This window comes from Mustela nivalis (assembly GCF_964662115.1).
Source record: "Mustela nivalis genome assembly, chromosome: 11".
Classification (NCBI taxonomy): Eukaryota; Metazoa; Chordata; class Mammalia; order Carnivora; family Mustelidae; genus Mustela; species Mustela nivalis.
The window spans coordinates 100,712,312-100,732,393 of NC_139030.1; the positions used below are offsets into that span (position 1 = coordinate 100,712,312).

At 49.1% G+C, this 20,082-nt stretch overlaps 1 protein-coding gene and 1 long non-coding RNA gene across 2 annotated transcripts; both read right to left on the minus strand.

The window, feature by feature from the left end:
- Window positions 1-4,516: 4,516 nt before the first annotated feature.
- LOC309843409 lies at window positions 4,517-15,787 on the minus strand. Its single transcript, XR_014300130.1, has 2 exons — window positions 11,538-15,787; window positions 4,517-4,995 (listed from the first exon to the last, which is right to left on the minus strand). It is a non-coding gene; the product is annotated as an uncharacterized lncRNA (long non-coding RNA).
- FZD7 (frizzled class receptor 7) lies at window positions 6,056-9,879 on the minus strand. The gene has a single exon (XM_082688871.1). It carries the CDS (start codon window positions 9,870-9,872, stop codon window positions 8,148-8,150), a length of 1,725 nt encoding a protein of 574 aa, XP_082544997.1. The 5' UTR covers window positions 9,873-9,879; the 3' UTR covers window positions 6,056-8,147.
- Window positions 15,788-20,082: the final 4,295 nt, after the last annotated feature.

Below are 20,082 nucleotides of genomic sequence, written 5' to 3' on the forward strand. Positions count from 1 at the left end.
TCCTGGTACGTAAAATGGGGCATAATGATGCTGCCTCATAGGGTGGTTGTGAAGAATAAATGAGAAAACTGTATCTTAGTAATAATAATGCTGACACGTATTGACATTTGTTAGATGCCACGTACCATGGTTAAGGCTTTCTGTAGATTACCTTAACTACAATACCATCTCATACCCAGAGCTCAGCATGTCAGTGCTTAATAAATGTTAGCAATTACAAAAGTAATGATCATTATTAACAAAGTAGGAAGAGAGCCAGTCTTTACCACTGTTGGAACCTATTTGTACAATCGTGCTCCCTTTCACAAAGCTGGTCTAAAACGACCGGTCACTCCCTTCTCCTCTTGGGTTCCTCTCCGTCTGGCCATACCACATCTTCAGAGCACACTGCTTTACGGGAAAGATGACCAGATTCAGAGTCTTTGGGACATCTGGGTGGAACCTTCGGTTTGGCCTGGTCTCCTCTGATTATTCATGACACTGAACAGGCTGCTTTCAGCCTCACTAATTTTCCATCTTCAGAATACGATTAAGATATAGCTACTCAAAAAGAAGGAGAAGGGGGACGAGGATGAGGAGGAGGAGAAGGAGGAACTGCTCTTCATTTGTTGTTAGTACTTTAGGACTGTAGGGAGAAAGGTAATTTGTAAACACAAAGGATGGTGTTTGGGCTCAACCCCCACTTGAGAGGCTGGTGTGGGAAATAAGTAAGGGGGGGAGGGTGTGCTTACTCTGGCTAAGAATCAGGACAGCACCTCCCAGAAGTCTGTGCGCTAAACCCAGGGCCTGGATTGCACCTGACATGTTGTAGGTCCTCAAGAAACGATTAGCTGGCCCTAGAGAAACTCCTGATTTTAGCTCAAGGGCCCGTTCTCTCTGTCTGCTGTGCTGCAGGGGCCAGCGCCCCCCCCCCCCGCCCCCGCCTTCCAGCTATCCCAGATCTGGAAACTGGAACTAAATGCTGCCTGCCATTTGTTTTCCTTTGGAAATTAATACGTATTACTGATGCTAAGTTATGCCACACAAGCTTTCGTTGTTGGGACTGTATTTCTTATTTCCTGACCTGCCATACCCTCCCCAAAACACTTTTCCCACCGCCTGAATTGTCCTCCGGAGGAACCTTTAAGGCCAAGTTGAAGTTTGGGGAACGAGTTTTCTAAAGGTGATCAGAATTAGGTCGTTGCGTTCCCTAGATCTTCTGAGCGGCTTCTTTTCATTCGTGGGCTATATGGAAATTCATCTCCCCCGGCCTTTGTTTCTGCCTCCTACATGCCCTTTCTTGATCCTGAAGTGCCCATCTTTCAGGGACCACTTCTGACTGTCTGAGCTGAATCTATTGGGGTCAAGCCACAGAAAGAGGTTTGCAGTGGGAAGCATTAAAGAAAGCTAAATGAAAAAGAGATGGAGCTGAGCTCCTAAAAGAACTTGGAAAGTGCAGTAGACCCCCCAGCTAAAGTATATTTGAGTTCCTCATGATAGATTCCATTTAATTTTGTGAGTTTGAAGTCTTCCGAAAAAAGACTGTGGGGACAATGACCTAGAGAAGAATTGAAGTTTTTGGCTGGGTATAACTGCTCCAAATCAAAAGTTTATGTCCTATTATCTCAGCCACATAAAATGTTGTTTTGGCATCGAAATACCCAGCAACAAGAATTCCAAGATAACAAGATTGTAGCCAACCTGGTTGTGATAAAGACATAGTTTTTGAGAGAAACCAAGATCCATGTGCTAACACCCCTCTGGTATTGAGGAAGATGAATTAACAGATGGCAGAACCCAGTCGCTAATGACGAGGAGCAAGGAATGACATGGTAGCCAGTTCAAGGGACTAGACAACTCCAAAACTCATATTCCGGCTTCAGAATATCATCAAACTGTAACGATTTTACTTTTTGAACTGGGCTCGTGAAGGTCAATGTCAAGCTCATTTTCCTTCACTGAATGCACCCTGACTTGGTTGGCTGAAAAATATTGGCCCACAGGAAAAAGAAGAAAAACCAAAACCACCAGTGAGGGATTTCGAACTAGCTGCGGATGACCCGCAAATCGAGGAGTGGGCCAGTTTCCACTTCCCACCGGCTGCTCGGAATCACAGGACGCTGGAAGAAGACCTTTGTCGCAGACGTTACCCTTGCCAGATGAGGAAAGCAAGGCCCATGGAGGTGAAGAAGCCAATCTAAGAGCACACGAGTCATGGAGGATAATCTGGGTTCTTGGGAAAATTGTTCTTGCTGGGCGCCATCCTGCCCTTGCAATAAATGGTCATTCCCAAGACTGAACTTCAATAGCACTTTCCAAGACAGGTCTTGTGGCATATTGTAGAAAGTACACGGAGTTCAGAATCTGGCGACATGAGACAGATTCCTTCTTCCCCCCTCTGTCATGTCACCTCGCTGCACCTCTCAGCTTCTTCGTCTTTAGGAATTGGGGTGCATTTGGGGGGCCTATAGTTCAGCCTAGGACTCTTGGTTTCAGCTCAGAGTTGTGAGACCCTGCCCTGCATTGGGCTCCAGGTTCAGCACATGGACTCTGCTTTAGATTTTCTTCTTCTTTGGGGCCTCTGTGTGTTGCAGTAGGTTAAGACTCTGACTCTTGGTTTTGCTCAGATCATGATCTCAAGGTTGTGCGATCAAGCCCTACCTGGAGCCCTAGGTGGAGCCCCATGTAGGGCTCCTTACAGAGTGAGGAGTCTGCTTGGGATTCTCTGTTGTACCCCCCCCCCCGCCACTCTCTCTCTCAAATAAATGGATCTTGGGTGGCTGAGTGGCTCAGCTGGTTAAGCAACTGTCTTGAGCTCAGGTCATGATCCTGGAGTCCCAGGATTGAGTCCCACATCGGGCTCCCTGCTCAGTAGGGAGTCTGCTTCTCCCTCTGACCCTCTCCCCCCTCATGCTCGCTCTCTGTCTGTCTCATTCTCCCTCTCAAATAAATAAATAAATAAATAAAATCTTTAAAAATAAATACATACATCTCAAAAAAATATTTTCTTCTCTACCCCACCCCACACGCTCTCTCTCTCTCTGTAAAATAAATAAATACATCTTTTTAAAAAATAGGAATTATGACACATCATGGAGTTGTTAAAGTAATTATGAGAAGAGTCAAATAATGAATGTGAAAGCAGCTTTTTAGAACAGTAAATGCCACCACATGTTGAGTAATATTATTCCAAACAGCACTCGGGCCTCTAAAATGACACTTGTCAATTTCTGTCTAGAAATCTAATTAGTTGCTTGTTCCTCCATGGGGGACACCGGCCTCACCCTGAACTGTAGCACGAGTCACTGCGGGTGGACTGCCCTTCTCACTTTTTTGTTCCCATCCGGTCCCTGTCAGACTGCCTTTGATACAGTGACTGCTTGAGGAGTCCTTCTCCAACTGGATCACTTAGAGTCAACTACTACGATCCTGGACAAACTTCCTTTTTTTCTACCACTGTTGTACTGATGAGAAAAGGACAAGTGACTGAACTTTTTTTTTTTTTTCTAACCAGAGAGAATAAGAGGTACAATGGGTGGTCACTGAAGACTTGCCATGTTGTGGTTCCCTTTTAACGAGTTCATTTTTATGTAAACGTGAGAATTACAGATTCAGATGTCAGAACTGTCCCACGCAGGACACAGTCGAAGAAGCAAGTTTTATGAAGTCGGTTTAATGCCACTAAGGGTGAAATAAGAGAAAAAGGGAATAGACCCAGGAATTGTTGAAGTCCACACTGGTGTGCTTGTGGTCCCTCCTAGGATGCCCTATAGACTCTTATTCACCACCCACAGACACATACATAAAAATATACCCTCTATAAATAGCCACCTGCCTTTTCAGTGAAATTAAAGATGAGAGACTTAGAAGAGAATTTCCCAGTATAATTACAGGGCTCAAACCTACAGCTGCTCTACTCCTGGTGTTCTACCCAGAGAATTTCTAATATCACAACTTTTTTTTTTTTTCTTAATCAAGCACGCTTAAAAATTTCTTTAATGGCAAAATGTCATCAACAGGAGATTTATTTATTGCCATGATTTCTCACATACCTACCCCAAAAGGTTAGGTGTTGCATCGGGTTATTGTGTAAATAATTCTGTTTTATCAACTATAGAAAATGTTCACAAGTGTTTCTGCTCCTTATCTAGGGATTAACACCAAACTACTGCCAATGTTTTTCTTGAACTCTACACATGCCCTTTCATAAACAATCTCCCTCATGTTTTCTGCTAAGATGTGCCTCTTTAAAAATCTCAGCTTCTAGGGGCACCTGGGTGGCTCAGTGGGTTAAAGCCTCTGCCTTCAGCTCAGGTCATGATCCCAGGGTCCTGGGATGGAGCCCCGCATCGAGCTCTCTGCTCAGCAGGGAGCCTGCTTCTCCCTCTCTCTCTGCCTGCTTCTTTGCCTACTCGTGATCTCTGTCAAATAAATAAATAAAATCTTAAAAAAAAAAAAACCAAGCTTCTAAAATTCTTAAGTAAGAATCAGCTGTGTAAGGATGTACCCCAATGTGAAAGGAATTAAACGGAACACCTTTATCTTTGCTTACAAAAAAGCAGGTAGTAATTTATTCATACAGTCTTTGTTCCCTCACTAAAGACCAAGCTCTTCCGTCTTTAGTGCCCAGAAGGATGAGGCAGGGGACACATTTATAGGAACAGTCACGCAGCTCTCCCCACACAAGGGTCTAAGTGCCTTTAGCAGTTAATTTGTGAGCAAAAAACCCCACTGGGAGCCTTCCACCTACTCTAAAAGCAAACATCCTTAACAGGCGGTATTAGTGTGGTGTTAAAAGAGGCATGCTTTCACTGAAAAGGTGTCATTTTATGAGCCAAAACTGGATAAACCTAGGGAGACTTTAAGTCGCTATGTTTTTCCTTCCTTGATGCCAAAATCTTCACAGGTTGAGATGAGCTCACACCCATTGTGATGTTCAAAACCCAGGAGGTTCGGAGGGCTGGTGCCGGTCTTCCTCCTGCGTGTTTGCAAAGCACACCAGCCCTGCGAGCAGGCCTGTTAATTAAAACAAAAACAGATCTGTTTCTGTGGAGCTTTAGAAGTGCAGAAGCTTAGAGCCGGAGCCAGGAAGGACAGCAGCGTCCAGTCCGCTGCTGGGTCTTGACGGCCGCCCCAGAATGGAGCAACTGTTAGGAAATGCCAGGAAAAAGGCACCTGGATTAAAGGAGAGAGGAGTTGGGGGGGGGGGGGGAACCAACCGAGGCTTGGAATTGGAAGTATTTAGAAGGCCTTTATCATTTCCCTGAGGGACTGCTTAATATCAAAGTGGCTGGCTAGGAAGGCTTCTCAGTCTAATCTGATTCCAAAGTTAGCCTCTCCGAAAAGAGAGAAATAGCTTCAGTGGCTCGAGGCCACCGTGGGGTCAGGCTGGAGTCTATTCCTGCCGGAGCTGCTGAGTCACTGCTACCTCGGGGAATCACTTGACCTCTGGTTCGGTTAACCTAGAAGGTAGAGTGAAGGCTACAGCCGAGAAGGTTCCAAACGGAAGGCCCTTGGTGTTCCTTAGAACCCTCCACGGACTTCCCAGCCCCGTGAGGCCAAAGGATTAAAGAATGAACAAATTAGGTAAGGTGCATTAGAACACAAAAACATCAATTAAAAAAAGAAACACACACAGACAAAACAAACTCACTGAAGTCTTCCCAAGGAAAACACCACCAGAAAAGCAGACCAAAAATATCTCTGGGTCCTCTTTCAAACATGGGCTGCAATCTCCGAAGGGGAGATAATAACACGGATCAGATAGCATCTCTCTTAAAGAGATGCCTATCCTAGCCCCTTCCAAAAGTTACCCAAAGCAGGGTATGAAAAGGCTTGGGCGTTTGCAAAAGGTAGTGTGGTGGGAGGTGGGAAGCAGCAACACCAGAAAAAAGAAATTAAAGAACGGATAAGGCATTCATTAAACAGTATTTTAAAAGGCAAGGAGAAGACCTCAGTACTACAGAACATCTACATAAGGGACAGACCCAATGGTGCTCCTCCATACCTTCTTTTTGCATCACGAAGTTCTTTGGCATAAAGATCCATAGGAATTGTCAACTGAGTAAACATTCGCTTTGTATTAAAAAAATTTATTTTGTGATCTGTACATGTGATAAAGTGAGGCTTCCTTGTAGACTTTGAAAGGCGAAATCAAAACAAAAACCCAAAAGTAAAAATGTATAAATACAATATATATTTTCTTACAAAAATGGGAGATTTACAAAATATACATACTGCACTTGTCTCTATTTTACAAATTTCACATGCAAGAGATACAACACAAAAGATGCCAAAAACTGTGTAGTGGGAGTTTTAAAATCTGACAGATGAGACCCTTTTGGAGGTTTAAGAAACAAAAGGTTGATGTTAACTTTAATATAAAAAGCAGCTCCACTCAACTGAACATTACATATATAAAATAACTTTACTCCTGACAGTACCCTCTAGGATTTAAAAACTGTTTAAAACAGCATTTAAAAATTGTTTTGAGAAACAGGATAGCGTTGCAAGATTGGAGGGTAATGTCAAAGGTGGAGGAAAGGTTCGCTCCCATGATTCTCTGCTCAGCTTTAGAGCATTATGCAAAGGAATCAGTTCCATTATAGAAAAGAAAGTACATGATTTAAGATTAATAAATTTAAGTCATGCAGCACATTTCAAAGAACTCCAGAATTACTTTGAAGTTTACCTTCTTTTAATGACTTTCCTTAAAAAATGGGACCCACGGTTTGAACTGTCCGCTTCATTCACTGTCATTTCTGTAGGTCATCTCCCCGCCCAGCCACACAAAGACAGGGTCAGCACACACATGAGGTCTTATAAACGGATTTTTGGAACTAAGAAAACAGGACAAATGGTTCTTTACTTTTTAAAAAATTTACCTTCTTTATGTTGGAGGCTGAGGGCATTATGCTTTTCCTTTTATCTTGAAGGATTCAAATTGGAGGAAAATAGAAAACCCAAACGCAGGTTCATAAAAAATAATAAAGGAAGAAATTCCTCTGAACATTTGAATAGAGCCTGTAGATAGGATCGTGTGTTCTAAATTAAAATTTATTTTAAACAAATACAACAAAACCCCCTTGCGTTCCCTTTAGCCAAGTCAGAATCTCTGACGGATTGTGGGTATGGAAGCGTGCGGCCCTTCACTTTTCCTTAAAAAGGAATGTTTATCTCAGCCAAATTAACATCCAAAGGGAAAGCTCTGATTTGTGCTACTTTGCCTATAAAAGTTGCTGTTTTCACAGTTATGCCTTTCCACAGGAGAGACACTTTGTTTCCTCTTTTGTCTCTTACAACAAAGACCAGGGGAAAAATGCACTCCTGTTTTGAAAAGCAACAAGTCATCACTTCTTTTCAGAGTATGAAACCAAATAAAACCTTCTTCCTTCCCGAGAAAATAAAAAAAAGTAGCAGAAATACCTACTACCCATCTCCTCTGCCTCCTCTCGAAATGTTATCTTCATTTCTTTTGCATCATTACATTAAGATTCTAGGAGGCAGGCCTCCCAAGACTTCCAAATGCTTATTTTACAAGACTTGAAAGGACTAGGAGAGGAAAAACAGGCGGGAGGGGCCAGAGGAGGAGAGACTGTAATGTCTGACCCTGGAAATTAACCCATCTGGGCTCCAGTTTGGCCCCAGTGAAAAGAGATTATGGTTTGACCACCGCTTGACAAGGACACCGCAGGGAGTCCTCCCTTTTCCCAACAAAGCCGCCGCCGCAGACAAAGCTGTACCTTTCACCCGGGCCTCACAGGAGTGAGGACAGGCCACTGGTCTTGCAGCAGGGGCATGGCTCCCAGTCCCAATTTGGCCCTGGAGCCGGGAAGAACTCAGAGCCATCTCTGCTGGGTCAATCGCGATAGGCCCAGGTCGGCCCGTACCGTACACGATTAACATCATCGTTACCGTCATCACCATCATTAACATCCTGCAAGTCTTTGCCACTAAGTCTTTTCATCCGAACCGTCTTTCTACCCGGGCCTCCTTTTCCAAACCCAACCCCGGCCCCAAATCTACAAATATCATCTCTCTTCCAGGTCACTTCTCATTGGAGGGGACGGAGGTTCCAGGACCCCCCCCTCCCCCCGCAGTTCTCTCCTTCCCGCGCCTCTCCCCTTGCTAGGGGATGGGGGAAGGGAGGGTGGGGGAGGGGCCGGAGCTCATACCGCAGTCTCCCCCTTGGTGCTGTGGCTGAGTCTGTGGTAGAAGCGGCGCCACGACTGCAGAGTCTTGCTGGACCAGATCCAGAAGCCGGTGGTGATGCCCACGATCATGGTCATCAGGTACTTGATCATGAAGACAGTGAAGTCGGGGCTCATGGGCGGGAAGTGGCCAGGCGGGCAGGGCACCGCGTAGCTCTTGCACGTCTGCATGAGCCAGGTGCGCTCCCAGTGCTCGCGGAAGGCCTGCTCATAGAAGTAGCAGGCCAGGACGATGGTGGCCGGCACGGTGTAGAGCACGCTGAAGACGCCGATGCGCACCATGAGCTTCTCCAGCTTCTCGGTCTTGGTGCCGTCGTGCTTCATGATGGTGCGGATGCGGAAGAGCGACACGAAGCCGGCCAGCAGGAAGGACGTGCCAATGAAGAGGTAGACGAACAGAGGTGCCAGCACGAAGCCCCGCAGCGCATCCACGCTGGACAGGCCCACGTAGCACACCCCACTGAGCAAGTCCCCATCCACCTGGCCCATGGCCAGGATGGTGATGGTCTTGACAGCGGGCACGGCCCACGCGGCCAGGTGGAAGTACTGCGAGTTGGCTTCGATGGCCTCATGGCCCCACTTCATGCCGGCTGCCAGGAACCAAGTGAGCGACAGGATGACCCACCAGATGGAACTGGCCATGCCGAAGAAGTACAGCACCATGAAGAGGATGGTGCAACCTTCCTTCTTGGTGCCCTGCGCCACCGTGCGGTAGCCATCGTCTGAGAAGCGCTCCACGCACACCGCACGGTCCTCCAGCAGGAAGCCGGCCACGTGCGCCACGGCCACCATGAAGTAGCAGCCCGACAGAAAGATGATGGGCCGCTCCGGATAGCTGAAGCGCCGCATGTCCACTAAATAGGTGAGCACGGTGAAGAGCGTCGAGGCGCAGCACAGCACTGACCACACGCCCACCCAGAGACGGGCAAAGCGCCTCTCCTCCTCCTTAAAGTACATGAGGCCGTTGGCACGGCCTGGCTCGCAAGGGGCGCCGCAGTCGCGCTCGCCCAGGAAGCGGTAGCCCAGGTAGGGGGGCACCTTGAGCTGGCGGGGACACGAGAACGGGAAGGCAGAGCGGCCCCTGCCGTCAGCGGCCCCCGGGGACAGCGCGGTGTAGGGCAGGTCCGGCAGATAGGGCGCGGTGGGGTAGGCTGTGGGGCCGCCGCCCGGGCCCCCGTTGCCGTCCGACGTGTTCTGGCCCACGCAGATCTCGCCGGCGCCGTGCACCGGGAAGTTCTCGCAGCGCAGCCGCTCGGGCCACTGGAAGCCGAACTTGTTCATGAGCGCTTCACAGCCCTGGCGGGCACGCTCGCACAGAGAGCGGCACGGCGGGATGGCCTGATCCAGCACCGTGCACACGGGTGCGTACATGGAGCACAGGAAGAAGCGCAGTTCGGGAGAACACTGCACCTTCACCAGCGGGTAGAACTGGTGCACCTCGAGGCCCGCGTCCTCTTGATTCGTGTGGCCTAGCAGGTTGGGCAGGATGGTCTGGTTGTAGGCAATGTCCGTGCACAGCGGGATGGAGATGGGCTGGCAGAAGCCGTGGTCCGGCACTGAGATGCCCTTCTCGCCGTGGTAAGGCTGCGCCCCGGCGCCGGCGGGCAGCGCGCCCAGCAGCGCAAGCACCAGGGTGCACAGGCCCAGAGGCGAGCGCGACGCGGCGGCGCCGGGGCCCCGCATCGCCGGCCGCGGGTGCAGCGGCGCTCTTAGCCCGCAGAGCGCGAAGAGGCAGCCGGGAGAGGCTCGGATCCGAGGAGGCGCAGCCGCGCCCCGCGCATGAGAGTCCTCCCGGCGCCGAGGCCGGGCCGTGGGCGGCGCGGAGCCGAGGGCGCTGCAGCTGGGGTGCCCGCGCCGCGGGGGCGCCGCAGCCGTCTCCGCCCAGCCCTCTAGCAGCCGCTGGGGGCCCAAACCCGCCAGCCTGGGCCGGGGGCGCCGAGTGGGGCCGCTTTATTCTCCCGCTGCGACGTAACGGTGCGGCTTTTTCTGAGGCGAGGAGCAGCAAGCGTCTCCGGTTACCCTTCAAAGTTTGCCCAAAGTCTGTCGACCCACGGCGCGCAGGAACGCACGCGCCCCCACACCGAGTCCGGCCCCCGGTAGGCTAGAGCCCGGCGCCGCCGCCTGCGAGCCGAGGCCGCCGCCTCGGCCGTGCTGCTCCGCCTCCTCGCCTCGAGGCTCTGCTCGCCGCCGCCGCCGCCTCCTCCTTCGCCTCCTTTTCTGCTCCCCGGCTCCTTCCTCAGCCCCAAAAGCTCGGCCCCCAAGTTTCTGCCAAACGGGTGATTCTCGCTCGGAGTCCGATCGGCGCCTTGGAGCCAGCAGCCCAGCGAGTTCTTTTCGGAAATCCAGTTACACTGCGTCCGAAGCTGCGAGGGCCCGGTGCCCGCGGCCTGGGCCTGGCTTCTCCAGCCTCGCGAAGCCCCGGCCCGTGAGTCCCGGCGCCCGCCGCCCGCCGCCCGCCGCCGCCGCCCGCCGGGAGGGAGCGCAGAGTAACGCCTCGGAGTCGCGCAACTCGCCAGAAGAAGCGTCGGGCTCGCAGGGTTCCGGGCCGCCCCGCCCCCTCCCCTCCCCCCATTCACAAACCGCTCCGGGGGCGGGCCCTCGAGCTCCGGGGCGGCCCAATGGTAGTCTTTGTTTTCTGTGTGGCGGCCTCCGGATTGGGTGGGAGTCGGAAGGGCCGGGCGAGGGACCCGGAGGGGCGGAGTCTGCAGCGCTCTGGGCGGATTCCTGAGGGGAGGGGCAGGGGGCTGGGACGGAAAAGTTAAGAAAAACTTTTACGGTGAATTCGCTCGAGGGGTGGGGGTGGGGGGTGAACGCAGCAGAAAGGGAATTTGCTTTAAAGGTTTGCTCCTCTTCCGGGTACACTAAAACGCACATCTCGAGCGGCAGGGCGCGGCGAGAGGGGATTTTGCTGGAAGAACAGCGCAGCGCCGGGGCGGAGAGACGTGACCCGGAGTCACGTTAGCCCTGCCTGGACTGACAATGCCGGCCGGGTTAGGCAGGGGGCTTCAGGGTAGCTGGATCCTAAATGTGGGGCTCGGTACCGAGCGAGAAGGGGGTCGCTTTTTTCTCCCCTGACCCAAACAGACCACGTGAGGCCGCAGTCCCTTTCACCCCCTCTCCGGGTGTAGGAAGGAGGAGGGGCCCGCGTCCGAGGAGAAACTGGAGTCGGGAGGAGGGGGCCGACTTAAGGCGGGAGGAAGTGCAGACCCCTCCGAGGGGAGAGGGCCCGGGCCGCGGCCCCCCAGGCCGCCCCGCCCGCGCGCACGGCCCAGAGTCTGGAACTCTGGTGCGGCTTTAGAGCGGCTACGGGAAAGCTCCGACGGGGGTGGGGGGCAGTTACAGATGTACCTGAGGCCGCGCGCCCGGGAACTCTGCACGGTTTCAAGTGCGTCTTCGACTGCGGTGCTTTCCTTGGTCCTTGGGCGTGCGGCCTTTCGGGCTCCCCTCTTCGTTGCAGAAGCAACGACTTGATCCTGCAGTTGCAATGTTGCATAGAGAAGTTTTCATGCGCATTACAAAGCAGGGCGTTTGCTAATTAAGAAGTTTTCAAAACACAAAGAGAGGTTATCCGCGTTCTCCAGCAGCGTTTTCTGATTGGCAAGCGGTCTTTTGTTCCCGGCCAAATCTTCGCCCTGCTCACAACACTGGGCTCTCCCCTGAGCTCTCGGGTTACTCCCGCGGAGGTCAGAATTGACCGGGGGGGGGGCGGGGGGGCTCTCCTCTCTCTCTGGGCTGCAAAGAATATCATGAATTCCCATGCAGGGGAAGTGACAGTTTGAGAAAGGCTAAATCTGTCTCTCACTGTGTCTCTGTCACACACACGCGCGCACGCACAAATACTATGCTTGAGAAATCGTTACTCCTGGCCGAGCCCTTCCTTCTGCCCGTCTCAGCTCCAGGCTCTGGACCCCGAGTGGTTTCTGGTCAGGTTGCGTGTTTGTAGAAGTTGTTGTCTCTGCTGTCCCCGGGGAGCTGCTTCTCCTGCAAGAAAAAACTGGTTTCGAAATCGCAGACAAATGCATTGGGTTCCCTTTCTAGGGAGACTTTGGCCTTCCTCTGTTTTTCTTTTGTTTTCTATTACTGAAGTTTACTAGGCATTTACCTTCTACTTCACAGTTCTTTGTACTTTCCCACTCTTGCTAATGGACCTGAAGGGCTGAATCATGTGGGCCAAGGTAGGGTGTCAGACTGCTCACGTTCTCCCTCCGCCCCTCAACAGTTTCTTCCAAAGCATCAGTTTCCCCCTCACACCCAGGACCTTATTTGTTTTCTTTTAGGTTATCTGCTCCAGGGTAATACAAAGGATTAATGACATTTGCTTTAAAAATATTTTATGCCTTCCTTATATACTTTTAAAGTCTCCTCTTTTTCTTTCTAAATTATTATTCTTACTACCTAACATTGGGGAGCATTGATATTGACTTGAAAGATGTTGTTTAAAGACAATGCTGCTGCTTTGCTTTGTCATTTAAAGTGTGTGTGGTAGGGGGTTGGAAATCCTTTTTTCTCTCAGGGAGCTTCTGGATATCCTCCTTTTCTAAATCAAATTTTCATGCTTATTCATCAGGCCACTGATCTAAGTCATCTTTGCTTATTGAAGGAGAAATTGCAAGCACTGTCATCAAATAAAATGAAAACCGACAGGGTAAGATACTGTGTCTCAAATACAGCTACAACCAGTTTAGTTGATGAGCTTTTACTCCCCAGATTATAGCCCCAGACAGCTCGCTGATGATAGGTAATAGGGATAATTGTTTAGAAAGAAAAAAGGAGAACCCTTTAAGAAAATACAAGGGGTGAATGAAATATTTTTAAAACAGTCTATGCATCAGATGCAGAAATCCCACCCCAGATGGAAAGCATCACAGATGTGAGGCCTGAGACCTGTTGCCCTGTCCCAGGCGGACAAATGCAAAAAGCATAAAAGCGAAGTCTAATTTTGGGGAGTGTTTTGTTTTTTTGAATGGGTTTTTAAAAACCCACTCAAAAAGTATTCTGAAAAATAAAAATTTGCTGTTTGTGAGAGGAATGTGGTAGCCTTCTATGCCTTGCCTGATCCTCCAGAATGCTATGATTTCAAGGAGCTAAGAAGTAAAACGGAGTAGACCATTAAAGCGAGTTCACAACGTAGGGGGCTAAATAGTCTGTTTCAGGCTCTATGATAAATGTAGTAACGCTGGTTCACATTCTGCCCAGGATCAACTTAATTTTCTTTTCCAAGAGATTCTTTCCACACCCAACTCCCAAGCCACTAACTGTATCTTCTTTGGAGAGCTAAGGGTGGAAAATTTTGTAACTGTCTGCTGCAAAACTTCCAATTGTCCCTGCCCTTTAAAACAACAAAGGCTTTTATTTCTTCACATCATAGTCATATGGTCTCACAGAAAAGTGATGGTGTTCATTGGCTGCAGTTACTTAAATGCTACTTATTTTGGCCAAGTCCCAGGTTTATCTAGTTGAATGACATTCTGATGTCAGGCCAGATTTGAAAACGGCCACCTTCGTGGTGCCACAGTCCTGTGGTTGTAGTGAAAACTCCAGCTGTAAGAATTACTCATGCAAGACGACGAGAAAGGGCAGCTTTGAGCATACACCTCCCCCTTTCGGCCTCTCTTTTACCAGACTTTATAACTTTAAAGACTTGGAATTTCAAGTTGCCAGGATGCCACTGAATTCCTTTCATTTTAGTTTGGGGTGTTGGATAGTTCCCAGAATGGGAACATTCTTACGCCTAAGCAGACTCTCCAGTGTCAGGAAAGTTCGAGATGTCTGGGTTGAATAAGAGCAGGGCTGTGCTGGAGGGCTGATAGGTGTGCTAGGCCCCACCCAGCAGAGGTGATTTATGTCATTCAAACCCTTTGACCATTTCTCTTACAGCTTGCGGCTTCATTGGTTATCTGTTGTTATATAACAAATCACCCTCCAAAATTAGCAGCTTAGAACAACCGACATTTAATATATCGTAGTTTCTGTATGTGGGGAATCTGGATGAGCTTAGTCCCGTGGCTTGGGTTGCTCAGGAAACTGCAACCAGGGTGTTGGTTGGGGCTGTAGTTACCTCAGGGTTCAAGTGGAGAAGGATCCACTTCCAAACTCACTCATGTGGCTATTGGCAGGTCTTAGAGTATCCATTTCCAAGGTCATCACAGGGCTGATGGCAGACCTCAGCTTCTCTAGCCGTTGGCCAAAGATATCAGTTCCTTGCCCGTGGGCCTCTTATAAGGCCACTTATAACACGGCACCTTGCTCTCCTAGACCAAGTGCTCAGAGAGAGACAGACAGACAGAAAAAACACAGAAGATGGCAATTAAGTCACAGTCTTGCCGTAATCTTGGAAGTGACGTCTTGTCACTTTTTTCATATTCTATTCATTAGAAGCAACTCACTAGGTCTGCCCACACCCCACATTCAAGGGGTAGCGGGGATCACTCTAGGACGTGAGAACCCATGTTGATTGGTTATGATGCCCTTGCATCTGTTAGAACAGATACCTAACTGTGGCCAGCCGTTTTTTTCAAATACATGCCCTTGAACTTGAAGGAGAAAGAATGTGGAGGAAGTTGATTAATAAAAGATCGTCAGTGATCCTGGGGGGAAATCTCCAGGTGGAGAGTTGTGGGCCATTCTGGGGAGTCAAATCTGTACTCAAGGACAGATGTTTGGACCACAGTCTCTAGAATGAGACTTTTGGCGATTTGGGTTATGAGGTTAAGCAAGGCCCTGTTGGTAATTGCTACTTACGTGTTTAATGCCAGTGAGCACAGCATGGATGTGGAGGAAGGCTGGCTGAGGTGGTTAGCACGGACTGGCTACATTCTGCTTTTCGCCATTGATTTTCTGTCATGCCTCGGGCAAGTCACTTAACCTCTCTTGCTCCCCCTGGGGTGCTGTGAGGATTAATGAGATAGTATTTATGCAATACTTTGTGATCTATGGGCAAAATATCGGGATGGCAGAATCCTAGTTTGGTTATATGGATGCAAATCCTAGAGATAAAAGAAAAAATCAAGTTAGGTGTATATTTTGGGGCTCTGGCTCTTTGCTAACATTGTGACTTTATTTTTTCCCCCAGAAGTATGCTGTCAAGTGTTTAATCACCAGCTCTCCAAGAAAAAAGCCTGATCTGTACATTTGCCAATTTCTGTGGTGTAAATACGGCTACCATGGCCTATTTCAAGGCAACACTATGTCACTAAGCTTGGATTTTGGAAAAGATGCATGTAGTCAGCTCTCACAAGCCCTGGAGAGCTGGCTTTGGCACACCACTGGGTTTACAGAACTTGCTCTCTTCAGATTCTTTGAGCATTAAAATCATTATATTTTTAGTAGAAAATGATTATCACTTGTAAAGTACCAGGTGCTTTAGGCACAGTATTTCTAATTTTATAACAATTCTTCAAGTTTCTAAGTGGAAACTCATTTTTATAGTGGCAAAGTCTGGACTAAAACCTAGATTTAGCGGTGCCTGGGTGGCTCAGTGGCTTAAGCCTCTGTCTTTGGCTGGGGTAGGGCCCTGGGATCAAGCCTCACATAGGGCTCTCGGCTCCGCAGGGAGCCTGTTTCCCCCCCCCTCTCTGCTTGACTCTCTGCCTGCTTGTAATCTCTCTCTCTCTGTGTCAAATAAATTAAATAAATAAATAAAATCTTCTTTTTTAAAGTTTTAAAACCTAGATTTATATAGCATGTTTCACTTTGCATTGAACTGCTACTTGATGTCTTCATGGTAAACATTAGTTTTTGTCCTTTTATTTGTCTTATCAAAAGCCCTTCTAAAATGTAGAGAAGCCCCAGAGTTTCCAGACTTGAGATATCAAGCCTCAGACTGGTTATGACCCCGCCCCCCTAGAGTAGTTTTCCTGTACAGTTTTCGAAACCACTTGGTAATGCTTACTATTTTTTTTTTCCTAATTTTGCAAGGAAAGTTTAATTTCCATGGCTGGAACTGAGCCACTAGGGATCTAGATTAGGAGATGTGGGGGCACGGCCCCTGTTCACTAGGGTGAGTGTGTCAGGCCCTTCCCATCACAGCATCTCGGCAGGCCGTGCAAGTGAGCAGGCACTAGGAGGAGAAGTTGTAGGGACAAGACCCAACAATGGTCATGACAGCCTCCAAGGGAAGCTTCAAGAAAAGAAAAGATGGGGCTGGAGCAGTGGCTGGAGGGTGGTCATCAGAATCACGTAAGGAGTTTAAAAAAAAAAAAAAATTCAGAAGCCTGGGCCCTACCTCAGACATGTTGAACCAGAAATGCTGGCTTTGAACTTGGGTTTAAGTTTTTAAATCTCACTAGGTGATTTTTTTTTTTTTTTTTTTTTAGACAGGTTTTAGAACCACTGACCCAAACTCATATTCCAGAGCAGTGTATTGTGCCATCCATGCCTTCTAGAAGATCTCTGGTGTTGTGCCAAGTCCTCACTTTACTTGATTATGTTTTGAACGGAAGGATGGAATCATGAGAAGTGGAAGGGAGAATGGGGTGTGTGAGGTGTGTGAGGTGTGTGAGGGGTGTGTGTGTGTGTGTGTGTAAGAGAAAATAAGAGGGAAAGAGAGACGGGGCAGTTGAGTGATGCAATGTTGGGTCTGGGGCCTTATTTATGAGTCTCAAGGAGTTCATGGTGGCCGTCGTAAAATGTGACCCCTGTGACTCCCACAGTTCACTCACAGCATTTCCTCAGACCCACAGTGCCATCCGCATACCCACCTGAACCCTCACCTCACACGACGGAGCTGGGAACAGGTGAGCATCTGACCCGGTGGTAGCGGCAGGAGCAGCAGACAGAGAGGCGGGACAGCAATGTCCTCCTGGTGGGACACTATGGCTGAAAGGAAGGAAGGGAGAAAGAACACCTGTTTCAGAAGGAGAAGACAGGGAGAGCAGGTTCCAAGAGCCATTTCCGAGCTCCTTGCCTTGGAATCCTACTGTCCCCATTCATGAAGCCACCGGAGGCTTGGCCATTCCTAATGACTAGAGAGAATCTCATTACAGTGCCAGGGGCCTGGGAAAGGATGAAAACTCTTCTGAATTGGTCCTAGGGGTTGGGCCCCCAGCAGCAGAAGGCTGACCTCCAAGGACCATGAGGAGCCCACGAGAGGGACCCCCTTGGTGGTGCAGCTGCCTTGATCTTGCTCAGAGGCCTGGGTAAAGAATTTGAAAAGATATGTCCTAGGACCACAGTTGACAGAGTTGCTGTAATTGAGTAATTGAGTGATTGTAAAGTGTCGCAATGTAGGAATTATCTATGAAGTCATTTAACTGTTTTTCCCCAGTGACCGAAAGTTTGTTTTGAGATGGCTGTGGTGCGTTTGTCTCTTGAAGGATCAAACAAATGAAAGGGTTCAGTTACAGCCAGGGAAAAGAGAAGAATTCTGAAGGTCCTGGTCCTTCCACGAGCCGCTAGGCCTCAGGCGAGTTGGTTAAGCTCGCTTGGCCCGTTTCTCCATCTGTAGAGTGAGGAAGTTGAGATTTTGGGTCTGCCTGGCTTCCCCCACCCCTGCTCCCCCTGCTCTGAGAGCCTATGGCTCTCTTTGGGGGTTCCTCACCGGACCAAGATTTCCCACACAAGGGGCTTTTTCATGTGTTATTGGAAGTTACTCAACAGAGCTGAGCCAGTCTCCTCCTAGTTCCTGGTGACCATGGTGGCTCACGGCCTGGTACTGTGCACTGTCCGTGTCCAGTGGGTCCCGAGAAGGCCCGGCATGCAATCCACCGAGGGCGCCCCTAAGGGCCACTTGCCTATTGCTTTTCTTCCTTTTCACATTTCCACTTAGTCCCCTCTCCTGCCCCCTCATTATTGTAAAATAGTTCTCTCAACTCTAGAGCCAAGCTCTTCAATTAAGGTGTAGACAAAGTGGTTTGACTCCACTTGATTAAAAACTTTGTGAATGGGAGAGAACACAAACCTCAAAACATTTGCCTGTCAAAGCCGGGGTGGGGGAGGGGGATGCAGGGGACAGGGAGAGAGAAACTGTTATGTGATCTCGAATTTGCCAGATGTCAGTTTAAAAGGAGCCTACAGAATTCCTAAGCCTTTGTTTAGCAAATCCTCCTCCCCTGGAAAGTCAGTGAAGCGGGGGCCTGTGGTTACCTGGCCGGAGAGGCCAAGGAGAGGCCAAACCTGGGTGGGAAGGGGCGGGGTTGGGGGGGTGAGTATTTGAATTTTTGTTTTTTCCTCTTAATTATCTGGGGCTGCCCTTCGAGAAATCTGTTCTCTTTACGTTGGGAAATTAACTCTTAATCTCCACAAAATGAGGGCAATCAACCCATTTACTAAATAAACACCGATCATTGCAGACTGGCTGCTTCTCTTTGTGATTTAATTTGAGAATGGCTTCACCTGAGGGAGGGGCGAGGCGCGGCTGGGTCGGAGCCACCTGGCGGGGTCCCCAGCAGAGGCGGGGGCAGGTTGCTGCGTAGGTTAAGAGAGGCAGGGGAGCAGGGTTGAGACTCTCTAGTGGTTTCCTTTTCTTTGGTAATTAGGAGACCCTCCCCGGCTCAGGTCTTACCTTCTGAATTTCTTTGGGGCCTTTCGTTGGATGTGTTAATTTTGGCTTTGAAAGTGTGAAGCTGGTTCAAACAACTTTTATGGGAATGCTGGCTATCAGCAGTCTCTGCGATGGGAACAGAGAAGTCCTTTCTTTCTTAGCTAACTCATTAATATATTAAGGAATTTCTCCTTGCTTTTAATTCCCCTCCTTAGTCACCGGTTTTGTTTATAAGCAGTCACGGAAGTTCATTCTGATCCCAGGAAGTTACACTGAAGTGGGAAGCCGGGTTAGGCACATAGTGGGTACTCAGTAAATGACTGAATGAATGTGCAAACGAATAAGGTACATTTTAAGTTGAAAAGGGTGAAGGAAAACCACATGGCCTGCATTTATTTATTTATTTTTAATGTCTTTAAAGTTTACCGTGGGCCAGGCACTCTTCAGGGTGCCGGGAACATACCCTGTCCCTGACTTTACGGAACTTATTGTCTTGTTGAACAAACGAACCTGATTTTCTGGGATGACCTTAAGTCTGACTCAAAATTGTAAAGGGAGTTTGGCCCAGAGGTGGGAGCCAGCCCATCCTGTGATTAAAAAGGAAGGGCTGCGTTGGAGAATGGTTTGGGGATTTTTCAGATAGGAGTCAGAGTTCAGTAACTCTTTTCCCTCATTTTTCAAGGGAGAACCCCAAAGCCCAAGATGGCGGATGGAATTGTCCACGAGTTCACAGAAAGAACTGGAACAAGAAACCCCAGTTTGGGTTCCTGGAGCTGTGCTTTATCCAAGAGCTTTGCACACAATGGCCTGACTTTATCTATTTATTTATTTATCTCTGCTTCCTGCTCACCTCACTCCGCAAATAGCTTGTGTGAGCTACGGAATGAAAAATGAGTGACTGACCTAGCGTGGCCTCCTGTCGACTAGTGCCCTGGAGATCTCCGGGAAGCAGGTGAGTGTGGCCGCTCTACTCTCTGCCACAGGCCAGAACTGACCCACTCTCTCCCCCAGCTGGGCTTTGTCAGGAAACAACCGACAGGGGGGTTGCAGAAACCTTGGTGGGGCCTCAGACAGAGGCGGGGTGGAGGGGGGTGCTTGGGGCCGGTCCTGCTGGCTGTTTGCGCTGGGGTTGGGGGGTGGGGAAGGGCCGTTGTCCTTTGCTGGGGCCTCCAGTAGACTTGTGAAGAGCTGCTACCAAAACGGAGGGGTTTTGAAGACAGCCCAGGAGGCGGGAGAGGAAACGTTTAGAGAAGAGATAAACAAAATAGGCGACAGACTTCTCACTGGAGCAAAAGGGGCTTTGGTTTACCTGTGAAACTTCACTCCTCCTCCAACTGTCGCCTAAAATGTATAAAGCTAGTCCTTGGTGCTCAGAGATTACCCATTATTTTAAGGCGTTAGTTCTGAGGACCA

Coding starts and splice junctions, on each gene's coding strand:
- FZD7 (XM_082688871.1), bottom strand. CDS start 9,872: ATGCGGGGCCCCGGCGCCGCCGCGTCGCGCTCGCCTCTGGGCCTGTGC.